At 36.4% G+C, this 14,426-nt stretch overlaps 1 protein-coding gene across 3 annotated transcripts in view; it reads right to left on the bottom strand.

Moving 5' to 3' along the window:
- DZIP1 (DAZ interacting zinc finger protein 1) overlaps positions 1–14,426 on the bottom strand; it is an 85,669-nt gene that overhangs the window by 15,279 nt on the left and 55,964 nt on the right. Inside the window, exon 13 of one of the 3 annotated variants that reach the window (XM_072622104.1) lies at positions 9,073–9,132. The exons of the other annotated variants lie outside the window; for them this stretch is intronic. Within the exon in view, the coding sequence (XP_072478205.1) occupies positions 9,073–9,132 (60 nt within the window). The remainder of the gene's footprint in view (positions 1–9,072; positions 9,133–14,426) is intronic. 3 annotated transcript variants of the gene reach the window in all.

The raw sequence follows: 14,426 nt of genomic DNA, 5'->3' as shown, positions 1-14,426 counted from the left end.
AAAGCTTTTTAAATGGAAAAATCTTTTGTGAGATATCTTTCATGATCCCTGAAATGAGCTCTGCCACTAACTACTTCTGTGACCTTGATCAATGCTAATATTTAGAATAAGGCACTGTACTGAGCTCTAGGTATAAAAAAAATTTTTTTAAGGGTTTTCCTCATGAAGTTTACAACTTAATAAGAAGGAAAGAATACTTACAAAAGTAAAGATAGTGAGGTAAAATAGAGACAAAGGAGACAGAGTCTTCTAGGAAGATCTGAGAAGGGAAAGCTCACTTTTACAAAAGAGGTCAAGTGAGGACCTCATGGAGAAAAAGACACATAGAAGGGGTCTTGATGGAAAAAAGAGTTCCATAAACAGGTGATAAGATTCTCTTTCTTCAACAAGCCCTCTTTCTTCACCTAGGCTTTTGAGACACCTTTGAGCAGATGCTTCTTTTCTATAATAATTTTTTAAAAGTCCTAAACAACTGCTTGCTATATAAAACTCAGCCTAAACTAAATACTATCAATTGCAATATTAAAAGTTTTCTGCTTTATTAGTGAACAATTTCATTTAAGCTTAAAGGAAACAAGTTATCTAGGATTTTAAAGAAAAAAAAAATCCAGAGCAGAAGAGTGTTTAGCTATCTAGATATTAAGCAGACACAAAAAAATGGAGCTCTATTTTATCAGTTCTCTTTCTCATTACAAGACCTCAATAGCTAGTTTTTGATTGTAATTATGGCTATTTTCAATGGCATTGATTCACTCCACTGTTGGCAGCCAGATTTCTCCCGGGGTTAAAAGTCGCTGGTAGGGCCAGCGCCCCAGAATTCATACAAATCAGGGCCCTCTCTGAGGCATACAAGGCTATTTTGGGGCCAATTATCATGGGCATCAAGGAAATACAGAGCACATCATGTCCTGAAATATCCTCTGGTCCTAGCTTTTGTCTTATTTCTTGGTCCCTAGAGACATGGGGATGCAAGAATAGGTTCAAGCTAGGCTAGAAACAATTTAATTATAAATTTCCAAGTGGTGGACACTTGGATAAGCTTCCTGACAATGGAACCGCTCACTCGCCTATTGCTAATATTAAAGCACAGAACAAGGGGGCCTTGAAATTAACAAGTGTTTTGGCCTCATCAAACATTTTCTCCCTCTTCACTGGAGCTTAATTTAAATCTTGGTGAGTTGTTTTGTATTGTCTTGTACATGTGCTTTGTTCATAGTAAGAAAGCCATGACAAGTTAAAAGACCTCCCAAACAATGATCAAGAAGATAATGTAAATTAACAATACGCAGAAGAGATAGTTGACCAAATACATACATATATACACGCACAGATAAATAAAAGTAGAGTTACTCTATTGGAAGACAAACTACAGCTAAAAGATTTTTAGTGATGCTACTACTGCTACTATAGTATATGCCTATATCTATATATATCTATATCTATATATATCTATAAAAACTTGCTAAGAATCAGTGATCCTTTAATTGCTTACATCAAGCAGGTGACCAGACTCCAGGAGTATAGAAACCATGAAAAGCAGCTTATGTTAAACTAAGACTTATTTTTATTACCATTGATATCATTGATTTAGTAAAGGATTCTCAGAATGACGATGGGTACCTGCTCTACAAATTTATCGTCTTAAAAGGGATAAAAGACATAAAAAGACATAAAACAAGACATAAAGACATAAAACATAAAAGACATAAAACTAAATTAGTCAGACATATATGTAGTGATATATATTTATATAAAACTATAACTGTAACAAATAAGGGCTTAAGGATCATTTACTTCCACTCTCCTTTTACGGATAACCTGAACATCAGAAGACTTCTCCAAGGTCACATAGCTAGGTACGGGTAGGGGGAAAAAGAATTGTTTATCTCTTTGCAGTATACTCTTTTTAATACACTACAGAAGGATAAAAAGTAGACAAATTGGGTTCTAGCTCCAGTTCTGCCATTAACTCATTGTGTGACCTTGGGGAAATCCAAGACCTCTCAAAACCTTAGCTTGTAACATGAAAGGGTTGGACTAAGTGACCTATAGATCAGGACTCATCTAGCCCTAAAATCTTGTGATTCCATTAAGTGGGAAGACAACTTAAGCCCTACAAGGGGAAATTGGTAAACAGTAAATCTTCACTAACAAATTATAAAGCTGTGAAAAACTCAAGCAAAAATTTTGGAATTCTCACTGCTAACTGTGCCTGAAAGACACTTGGGAAAACATAAGTACCACCCAATAAATCAAAGAAGGAAGATGAAAGGATTGCCACTCTGCTGACCAGGCAGAAGAAGATCTCGTACAAGTAATGCTCCTGGCAGATCTGCTTCTTAGGACTGTAGCAATCCCATCCTTGCTGGAGAATTATGTCTGAATGTTATAGTCAGTCAACAGGCATCTATTAATTCAGCCAGCATTTGAAAGGCAGAAGGCATTCCTTGCTCTCAAGTTACAGTCTAATGGGAGTGACAACATGAAAACAGCTGTGTCTAAACAAGATCTACACAAGATAAACCAACGCAGGAAAGATACTAGCATTAAGGGGGACTGGAAAAGACTGGTTGTAGAAGTCAGCATTTTCATTGGGACTTTAAGGAAGCCAGGGAAGCCAAGAGATGAAGATGAGGAAGGAGAAAGTTCCATGTATGGGGGACAGGCAGTGAAAATGCCCAGTTGGAAGATTAAGTGTTTTGTGCAATGAGCTGCTAGAAGGTCAGTGTCACTAGATCACAGAGAATGTGACAGAAACTAAGGTGTAAGCAGACTGGAAAGGTAGGAAACCGAGGATTTAATATTTAAGGGGGAACCCACAGAATTTATAGAATGAGAGGGTGATGTGGTCAGGCCTATGCTTTACTGCTCATTATAACAGTTGAGCAGGGAATGAATTAGAATGGAGAGAAACTTAAGGTAGGTAGCCCAGCTAAGAGACTATGGCAATATTCCAAAAACAAAGTGATAAGGGCCTGCACCAGAGTGACAGCAGTATTATAGGAGAGAAGGAATAAATGAGAATTGTTAAAGAAAGTAAAATGGACAGTATTTGGCAACAGATTGGTTATGGAGTGTGACAGAGAGGGAGGAGCTTAGGATGATACCTAGGTTGCAAGCCTGGGTACCAGGAAGGATGGCAGTGCTCTCAATGGCAATAGGAAAGTTGTGAAGAGGGGAGCGTTTGGAGAAAAAGATGAATTCAGTTTTGGATGAGTTCAGTTTAAGATGTCCACCAGACATCCAATACAAGATGTCCAATAGACAGTTTGAAATATAAGTCTGGAAACTTGAAAACTAGGAGACAGGATGATACGCAGATCATCAGTATCAGAGAGAACTGCATTCATGGGAGCTGGTGAAATCACTAAGCAAAATAAAATAGAGGAAAAAGAAAAATTGGCTCCAGAACCCTAACCTGTGGTTAGGAGGTGTGAGAGCTGTTTTCACACCACTAAAAACCTCAACATCTGGTAGGAAGATTCTAATCATAGTGTTAACTGTCAGTCCTTTTAACTCTGGTTAATGGTTACACAGACATACTTCAAGGAAAGTGGAGGGAAACGTTAAAATTGAAAGAGTACTGAATGAGGAGTCAAAGAATGATAGCCCTCGTCCCAAGGATGCTGGTAAAATGTTATGTGATCCTGGACACATGCAGCTTTCCATAATATGTGAAATGAGTCCCTTCAAGGACTCCAAACTCAACACATTTCACAAAGGAGATTTTCTATTTTGAGCTTTGTCGCAATGCGCTTCTGTGATAAAGTTATGCAAATATGGGAGAAGGCCATCCCTGCACCTCCCTTCTACACCTTGCTGATACCTCCCCTCTGAGATTATCTTCCATACTCCATATAGAGTCACATGTTGTCTCCCAACCATTAGAATAAGCTCCTGGATGGCTGGGATTGTTTGCTTATTTTAGCACACAGCAAGCACTTAATAAATGCTTGTTGACTGACTGCTTCTAGACTTACAAACTAAAAAGAAGAACAGTTCCCCCGTGGATACCTACAAGACCAGCTCACAATAACAAAACCCACAAAAGCAATCCTTTCCATCATCCTACACATGCAATATGACACTGCATTTGATCAGTGACTGATCTGGGCCAGTGTTCTGGTCCAGGATTGTTCCCCATAGAAGTCTTATGGCATAATATGGTAGATACCCTCCATGACATAATTTTTTAAAGTTTAGCATGTATCAGAGACACAAGTTCCTTTAAATGACCAGTTACACAATTCTCTAGGGTTTCAGAAGATGTAGACTCTAGACAGTCCATTTAAGTAGAAAGAGGCAGGGGAGCTCTTGCTCAGTTTGAGAAGTGAGTCCTCCAACCAACCTTGATGGGGACTGTAGGACCTTTGTCAAAAGATGGAAAGGTAGGTAGAAGGTGAAGTAGAATGTTGAACTTGAGAGTCAGGAAAACCCGAGTTTGAATTTTGTCTTGGACACTTAGTGGCTGTAAAACCCTGGCCAAGTCACTTGACTACTCTTAACTTACTCATCTCTAAAATGGGGATAATTGCTCTACTTTTCAGGGTTGCTATGAGCATCAAAAGAGAACATTTAAAGCACTCTGCAAGCCTTAAAGTATACATAAATGCTGGATATTAATATAAATGCTCCTAATCATTATTCTAGACAAGTACATCTTTTTTTAGGGATGAAACAGATAAGTTTTGACTATTCCAAAGAGCCTAGATATGAATCAAACATTGCCAAAGTTTGGAAGAAGGAACAAAGAGAGTTTTAAAATGGAAAATGGCCTCCAAAAAGTGGTGGATCATTTCTATAGCTCATGGATACAAGCCACAGACAATGATGAATCCTCTGACAAGAGTCAACTTCATGAAGCAAATGAGAGGACTAATTAAATTAAGCAGGAGTTTCCTGATCTTCCTTGCTATGTCAACAACAATCCTAAAGGAATGAAATGAGTGTCGTAGATCTAGTATATTACTTTCATATTCAATGCCTATCATCAGTACCATCCAACTTGCTTCAGGAGAGAAGTGGAAAATTTAAGCTAAGTATTCTAAAATACAAAATGCCATGAAGCTTTACTCATTAAAAACAAAATCAACACTATTAGAAAACATACTCAAAAAATCACTGTCACAGACTAAGGATGATGAATGCAGAAAATTTTTGATTACTTAAAAATGCTGACCCACTTAGATATTCTGGAATCTACCTGAGATAGGTAAAATCATTTCTTCAGAAATCTTGAAAACTATTAGTCAATGTGATAGACTTAGTTGTTCTGATCAATACAATGATCCCAGACAATTCCAACAAACTCAAGATAAAAATACCTAGAGAGAAAACTGATGAACTCTGAGTGCAGATTGAAGCATATTTTTTCACTTTTTTTTTTGTAACATGGACATATATTTTACATGACTTAAAATGTACAATAAGTATCACAATGCTTGCTTTCTCAATGGGCTAGAGGAAGAGAATTTTGAACTTAAAATTGAAAAAGGATGTTAAAAAAAACCACAGTCATCTTTTCGTACTATTCCCTCTGGATGCTATATTGATTTTGGGGCGATACTCAAGCACACTAAATGATGCTCCTTGAATGATGATGTGCTCCCCAATTAAAGGGTGTTCATACTGGCTGTCAGGAGCCAACTGTTAAATTTTCAGCATTTTATTCCTTATAAATAGGTAAACCCCACAAATCTGAGTCTGATCTATTGTTTTGTTTATTGTCTAGACTTAAGAAACTGTTATTGATGCAGATTAAACTTAAAAGTATGTCTTGTGTATACTTTTTTCAGAGAGCCAGTTATTAAACCCTTACCAACATATCTCAGCCAATACTTAAATGTTTATTGATTTTAAGAGAACAGAAATGAATTAAAGTAGAAGTAATAATTCGTTGATTTAAGCTAGGTTAAGCATGCAAGATATTCATTAACTCCGACCTTGTTTAAAAGTGAATTGAGGAAGTAAAAAAAATGAATGAAAATTAAGGAAAATACTTTATATACAATCTTGAAATGATTAATGAATTCAGGTTTCATTTGGCTAAGAAAGAATTAACTCTCAATGCCAAACTTGCATAAAGATAATTTTTAGGTGAAAAAAAATGGAAACTCTTAAGAATATAAGACATTACAGATATAATATTTTACTTTTCTTTCTAAAAGGGTAACTATTTAGATAAAGGGAACATGAGACAAGCAAATTACTTCTACAATGTGTTAATAAGACAGGATGTTCATTAAAAAATAAACTGTTCAATAGTAGTAATATTTGTCTAAATCATTCTAAATTGTTCCTAAATTATCATGAAAGGAAGTATAACATAGTACAATGGACTTGGAGTCAGGAGGACCAGGGCTGGAATCCTGCCTCAGTCATTTAACTGGGCATTTGCCCTGGGCAAATCACTTATCCGCTCTGAGCCTGTTTCCTCATCTAAAAAACGGGACTTAAAGCAGCTCCTACTTCACAGTTATCATGAGGATCAAAAGTATATAGCGCACTTTTTGAGCTTTAAAGCGCTATAACTGTGAGATATCATTATATAAACAAAGATGTGTTACATACATGCCTCATTTGTAATACCAATTATTAACAGTCTGGAATAACAATAATAATAGCTAACATTTATATAATACCTCAAGCTTTGCCAAGCACTTTGCCAACATTATCTCCTTTTATCCTCACAATCACCCTGGGAAGTAAATGTTATAACTATTCTCACTTTACAGAGAAGGAAACTGAGGCAGACAGAGGTTGGGTGACACAGGTAGCAAATATCTGAAACTAGATTTGAAATAGGGTCTTCCTGACTTTAGATCCTGCACTCTAATCAGTGAGTCACTTACCTGCCTCTAATATAAAGAATATGAACGGAATTGGTCATAAAAATCCCTAAGAAAGCCTGACTGTAGCATCAAGCCTGAGTGCTAACAACCAGCTGAAGCCTCACCTCTTTGCCCATCTTTTTCTTTCTTTTCTCTAACCTTTAGGAAATAAGCAGTAATGATCCCCAATCTTGGTTTTTCAAGAGCCTAAGAAGTCTCCAATTATCTCAATGGCTGCAGAAAAGTTTTAAAACCAAATTATTTTTAATTTTAAAAACAAAGGCCATATAGCAATCTCTGGAAGTGTGCATGGTAGTACAATAACAATACTACCACAGCAACCACAAAGAAGGTGAGGCTCAGGTAGCGAAAGGCAGTAAAATTACCCAAAGAGAGCTGGGAAGGGGAAATAAGAGGAATGAAGGCTAACTCCCCAACTGGCCAGATAACTTCTGTCGTTTAAATATATTTGTCAGGTGGTAGGTCAGAATTAGAGGCAGATCTTATGAGGTCATCAGCTTTCTGTATGTATGATGTATGTATGTATGATGTATGTATGTATGATACACCATACATACCTCCCAACTGAAGCGCCATAAACATTAGTTCGTCAAAATCATTCACTGATCTTTGCGAGCCAAAGAAATTCACCGGTGGTAAGAACGAAAACTGAATTTTTTTCTCTCCCAAAGTAGTTTGTTTTGTTATAATATTCAACATAGAGACGTTGAAGTTATATGAAGCTAGTTATATAAAAGCTTTTATAAATTGTGAATACAATACTAAGTCATCTCTTCCGGACGTTGCTTAAGAATCACTTCAACACTTTGTAATTAAACTAGTCAAAAATTTAACAAAAGCAAGGACATTTTAATTTTAAAAGCAAACACCTGAAACCCAGACTTTATGTTGCTCTTTTTTGCTGTTAAAAATCATTTTAAGGGAAGTAGCCATGTCAGCTTTTGCCTCTGACTAGACTTAATATTTAGGTATTTATTAATTAAGTAAATATTTATAATCACTAAATGGTGGGTGATTTTGCTGGTAGTGGTATCTGACGTATGATGGTATGTGATATAGAGCTGCAAACTTCCTACCAAGTTTTAAAAATGTTCCAGAGAATGGACAAAATATTCTCTAAAAAAAAAAAATTCAAAAATATTTAAATTTGGATGAATTTTAAGAGTATTTCATTACTGCTCCTTTCCATTTAAATTCAGCTGACATTTATTAAGTGCCTATGTATAAAGGCAGTAAGCTTGAACACCAGTGTTCATCGTTGAAGTCATGTCCAACTCTTCACGACCTCATTTGGGTTTGTCTTGGTTCAGACACTGCAATGGTTTGCCGTGTCCTTCTCCAGCTATTTTACAGATGAGGAGACTGAGGCAAACAGGGTTAAGTGACTTGCCCAGGGTCACACAGCTACTACATGTTTGAGGCCAGATTTGAACTCAGGAAGATGAGTCTTCCTGACTCCAGGTCTCGTGTTCTATCCACTGCACCCCCTAGCTTGCCCCTTATACATTCCCATAAAAACATATGAAAATAATAAGAAAACAGGCAAGGTAATACAGCTTCAGTTGCTAGTATAAAATACAAATTCTCTTTTTGGGGTCATTTCAAATCTTTCCCAGTCCGGCTCCATCCAACCTACCTTCTATAATTTCATTCATGACTTACTTCTTGTCATTCATGCTACATGACACCTATTTGCACCTCCCCATCCAAAACATTCGACTCTCCTCCTGTGTGTCCCTCACGTCTGCAGTGCTCATCCTCCTCCTCATCACCATCTCCTGAATCCTTACTCCCCTTCAAAGCTCTGATCAGGAGCTACTACCTATGTATGTCTTCCTGAGCTTTCAGTTATTACTGCCGCAGAAAATTGTTTATGTTTATATATATATATATATATATATATATTTTACTTAACTCACCTGCAATATGTTCATGTCAGTTCAGCAGTCTAATCTCCATGACAGTGGGAAGGAACTGTTTCAATTTCTGGTTTTATACACCAAGAGCCTAGCACATCGCTGTGCACAGAGTTGGCACTAAATATATGCTTGCTGAATATTAAGTGAATGAACACATATCACAAAAATACTTACAAATCCTAAATATTTCCTTTCTACGTACAGTATCACCACTGTTGGTAGCATATTTTCAAGGTTTCATTTATTTTCATAATAAAAGATGGTAATTTATGTACTTATGCCTTGATGGATACCACTGTTACCTTTTTCTTCCTCTGAAAGCTCCTCTATCGGATCCAGTAAGTGCAACTTGAATGCCTGTTCTATTAATGAGGAAAAAATAGGGATAGCACAAACGGGACAACACAAGAACAAGGTCAAAGGAGAATTAGTCTCTTTTCTAATGGAATTTTGAAAGTATGGTGTCATTTCTATGGTCATTTTTTCCTGGCTATATAGGAAAGATTTCATAAAATTCAATTTATGCAGATATTTGATTAAAGAGGGTTTTATCAGATTTGCGAACTGACTTTATAAAATGTCGGAAAATAATATATAGCATATTTATTTGAATTAGTTCCACTTACAAGAATTTATATACTTTAGATAATTAGATGAAGATGTTTTTTACTTTCACTAAGTCATGGTCATTTCACTGAAAATTCTATTTTATAAGAAACTTTAAAATATAACTGGCTTGTTTTATTTCAAAGTCAACAATCCATGCATAAGTTCTTACGTTTTTGATTTCTACCTGAAAACACATTGTTCTAGGTAAGTGGTAGATTTAATGTCACAAATAATCCGTCTCCAATTATTTCATAGGATCACAGATCTCTATATAGTTGGAAGGCATCTAAATCAATTCCCTCATTTTATGAATTAAGAAACTGAGGCTCACTTTCCTGCTTCTCAGCAACTATTTTCACTATATTGGACAGGTAGCACACTTTTGCTTTTATCGTAGTTTCTTTTAATTTTAGAGAGTAATATTCTTTACAAGGAACAGAAATAGCTCCACTGATATGAAACGAGAAAAAAAGCCAGGGCTCTCCTGAGCTCTTCTAGTGGGCAATTCCATTACTGTCTTCTAAACATTTTTTGACTATTATTTATGCCTAAACTTACTTTAAAAGTAATATTCAATATTCAATAAATACATTTTGACCTGGAGAGGAAAAAAATATTATTTTCAATGCATAGGTGAGACGGTAAAGAAGGCAAAGAAAATTTCATTTCTCAACTTCCTTGAAAGAAACATAAACTCAAATCTACCATCTGATTCTTTTAATAATTCTTCTTTGAAAATTTTAAAAATATTCAATCTGAATGATAAAATGTTATAGTTAAATAAGAATGGAGGTCATAAGAAAATGGAAAGAAATTCCCTGACTTCTTCCAGACACTGAGTTAGTTAAATAATTTATTTTACGCTAATGTAGCTTCTGTGGATATAGAGAATAGGAACATTTCTATTAATTAAAGCCATTGCTCCAAAGAACAATGAAAAGAAATTTTGACCTTAAATGTTTCTCAGATTTTGAAGAACACATTGAGGAATCCATTACCGAATCCCTTATAATTCTGCATCCTTGTTGCCCATGATAGCCACGACTTCATAAAGTCCATCCATATACCATCTGTCCTCATCTTAAAAAGACTGCACGCCAATTACATGCTCTTAACACTGGAGTTTCAGTTAGTTATTTAGCACATATTTTACCTTACACAAAAAGTCTATTTTATTAGCTAAAACTGTTCTCAGGAGATGAAAGATAATTTGCTCTTTCCATTTGAAGAGGAGATTCTTAATAATGTAAGATTGTTATTATTTGGTAGTTATGAAATTGAAGTGATTATGAACAAATTTCTTTCAAAGTCTTCAAAGAAACAATCCACGCACAATTCATCACTCAATACATGTTGCATGTCTCCTTTTTTTCCACTCATGTTCAGTTGCTTCTTAAGCTGAAGAACGTGAAAATGTGAATATACATTAATATGACATTTTCTGTTATGGCTTAGGGAAAATCAGTAATACAATCTCACCTACTTTAACACACAATATTTCCTCTAATCTGGCATGTTAGATTATGTTTGGGCAAGAACCAACTCCTGACTATAATAAATGGGCCTGCTATTGTGTACATATCACAATTATCCAGACGTTCTTAGATAAATCATCTAAATTCCTCCTCTTAACTACGGTCGATTCCAATTTATCCCACAAGTATTTTTTACACTCACTCTTTTTCCTTTATTTTCCTTTTATTAAGCCTTACACCTAAGAGTTCCCATTTGGCCAAAATCTCCTTCCTCTTTTGATGTTAATTCATCGCACCTTTACATCTCAGCATCCCTGGTTTCCTTCAAGACTCAACTGAAGGACCTGCATGAGCCTTCCTTGCTTTCCTGGTCTCTCCATGTTCCCCCCCATGCTCCCACTCCCTGTCAGGGTAGTGCTTTCTCCCCTTCTCACCTCCAACCTTTATCTTTTTAAAAGGTGTTTTCAGGTCAAACCAACATGGGCTTAGCATCAGCGATACAAAGAGTCAAAAACTGTCTTTGCTCTCAAAGAATTTACAATCTAATTGGGGATGACAACATGCAAACAACTACATACAGACAAGTTATATACACAATAAATTGGAGAAAATGAACAGAGGGAAGGCTCTACTATTAAGGAGGACTAGGAAAAACTGCTTTCAGAAGTTCCTATGAGAGAGAGAGAGAGAGAGAGAGAGAGAGAGAGAGAGAGAGAGACAGAGAGAGAGAGAGAGAGAGAGAGACTGTAGTTGTTCAGTCACTTTTCACTCATGTCCAACTCTATGACCCCATTTGAGGTTTTCTTGGCAGAGATACTGGAGTGGTTTGCCATCTCCTTCTCCAGCTCATATGACAGATGAGGAAACTGAGACAAACAGCATTAAGTGCCTTGCCCAGGGTCACACAGTTAGTAAGTAGCTGAGGCTAGATTTGAACTCAGGGAGATGAGTCTTCCTGACTCTAGACCTGGCACTCTATCTGCATGCATATGTGTGTATGTGTATATACACACACACATATATGCACATACATATACACATATGAGCATGTATTTTTGCAAATCTGTGCCTTTTACTTTTCTATCTTGGGAATCGACTCACGGTCAGAAGCCAAAGACTGAGAAAGACTTCTTCCAGAAGATGAGGTATACATCTCTATCTACCTGTGTAAATGTATATATACACATGTACACACACACACACACACACATATACAAATATATATGCATGTAGTATATACACTGGCAGGGATTATTTTTGTTGGCTTTTTTTCCCAAGCATCTAGATGAATAATTAGCAAATAGTAGGCACTTAATTAAAAAGCTAGTTGACAGACTGAAAGAATTCTATTTACTGAGTAGGTGAAACACGTATTTGTGAAATGTTTGAAATAACTGTTTGGGGCCAAATGCAAAGCAGAATATGTGAAAGGAGTGTAATAAATGAATACTTTCAACTTTTAAATATCTACCAAAACGCAAAAGTTTAATGAAAGGTGGAGTTTTACCACAAGTCACCTTCGATGGAAAAACTCACTGAAGCACAAAAGTTGAGAGTGGCAGGTGCAGCCTGCAGCAGACACAACACAACAGAAGAAATTTCCCACCCTTCGTTCTTTTAATGCAGTGTGTAATTTTGTTTTGGCACTTTTTTAGTTAGTTGAGTAACCAACATGATCTGTAGAGAGTGAGCATCTGAAACATTTACTGAATGTTTCAACTTATATGAAATGTGGAAAACTAAAACCATAAGCAAAACATATAAAATGTAATAGCTTTCTATGTAATTTCAGAAGTATACTTAGGGAATGATTATAAATAATATTACTACTACACATTTTTCAAGCCAGACTCATTTTGTATTCTACTCTGGTTTAGGTGCAATTTGATTTCAGCTTTAGCCCAAGGCATCTGTAGTCTTTTATGAATGGTATGCCAAGGTTCTGACCCCTTTCATTTTAGTGTGCCCAGGGGTTGGTGTTAACCACTGGTTCACAAACAGGGGCAAGGAGGGGTACTGACTGAGTAGAAGTTGCCAACTAGTGATCTTGGGGAGGGGAAAGGGTGGAATGATGGTAAGAAGGAACCATGTGGATTCTCCCAAGCTAGGAAGGGTATAGCAGCTGCCAGCTCTCACAGACTGATGGCACTGTAGAGGAAGAGAGTGTTGGGTGAGTGCTCGGTGACAGCAGGGACCCACATGCCAAGGAAAACTGACTCACATGCATCTCTCTGCCATGCGTGTCACAGTTTTCTGACTCCTGTTTCAGCTTCCATTTTGGCTTCTGACCATGAGTTAAGATTCCCAAGATGGAAATCTAAATAGCAGATATTTGGAAAAATATAAAACAACTATTTAAGTGTTTAGGCTTTCAATAATTAATAATAATAACTGGCATTTATATAGTGCCCAAAGTTTGACAGTGTTTTACATATTTTAACTCATTCAATCCTCACAACTCTGAGGGGGTAGGTGATATCATTATGCCCATTTTACAGTAAGGAAATTGGAGCATGGAGAAGTCAAATGACTTGATCAAAGTCACAAGAAGACTGGGGCATGTCTGAGGAAGGATTCAAATTCAGGAAGTCTTCCTGACTCCAAGGCCTACACTCCGTCCACCGCACCATCTAACTGCTTCAAAGCCAAAGCCACGAGAGCCCACAGCTCACAGGAAATGTGAGAGTGGTTAAGGAGAAAGGGAAAGAACCCAAGTTGGAGAAATACCAGATTGTGGCATTGAGACCCTATTCTCTCAAAAGCTCTCAAACTTTTTGGCAAATGCCCATTACTGATGGTACCAACTACTATAGTTATTCTATTTTCTGCTAAATTTTATTCTGAATCTAACAAAGGATATAACAACTTAGTGAGAAATATGTGACTCTCAGCAAGTGTTTTATCATTTGGAACATTTTAGACATGCCATCTCCATTTCCTGGCTTCCTTCAAGATCCAGTTAAATATTCCACCTTCTCCAGAAAATCTTTTCTGATCCTTGAAGGCAGGGAGTGTCTTTTACCTTTCTTTGAATCATCAGTGTTTAGCATAGTGCCTGGCACATAGTAGGCACTTACTCAATCTTTACTGACTGACTCTATAAAATTCTTTACAATTATTTTCATTTCTCCATTTTCTTATTCATCCCCTTTTCCTTTTACATTTAAAAATGTACTGAATTCGCAGAAAGTAGCAGATCATTTTCTTTTGTATTACGTTTTGGTTTGTTATATGATTTCTCCCATTCATTTTAATTCTTCTATGCAACATGACTATGGTGAAAATGTATTTAATAGGAATGTATGTGTAGAACCTATATAAAACTGTATGCCATCTTGGGGAGGGAGGAGGGAGTTGGGGGGAAGGAAGTGGGGGGAGGGAAAAAAATCTGGGTTATATGGTAGTGATTGTGGAATACTGAAAATAAAAAAATAACAAAAAAAAGAAAAAAATGTGTTGAATTATCTATAAGTGACAGCAATTCTGCCAAAACTACGAGACTTAGAAAACAATCTGGTAATATACATACCCCATATCAGAATCACTACACATAAACCAGATAGCTATTAACT

Source organism: Notamacropus eugenii, chromosome 6 (genome assembly GCF_028372415.1).
Source record: "Notamacropus eugenii isolate mMacEug1 chromosome 6, mMacEug1.pri_v2, whole genome shotgun sequence".
NCBI lineage: Eukaryota > Metazoa > Chordata > Mammalia > Diprotodontia > Macropodidae > Notamacropus > Notamacropus eugenii.
Note: the sequence above shows the minus strand (reverse complement) of the source record. Positions and strands in the feature narration are given on the sequence as shown.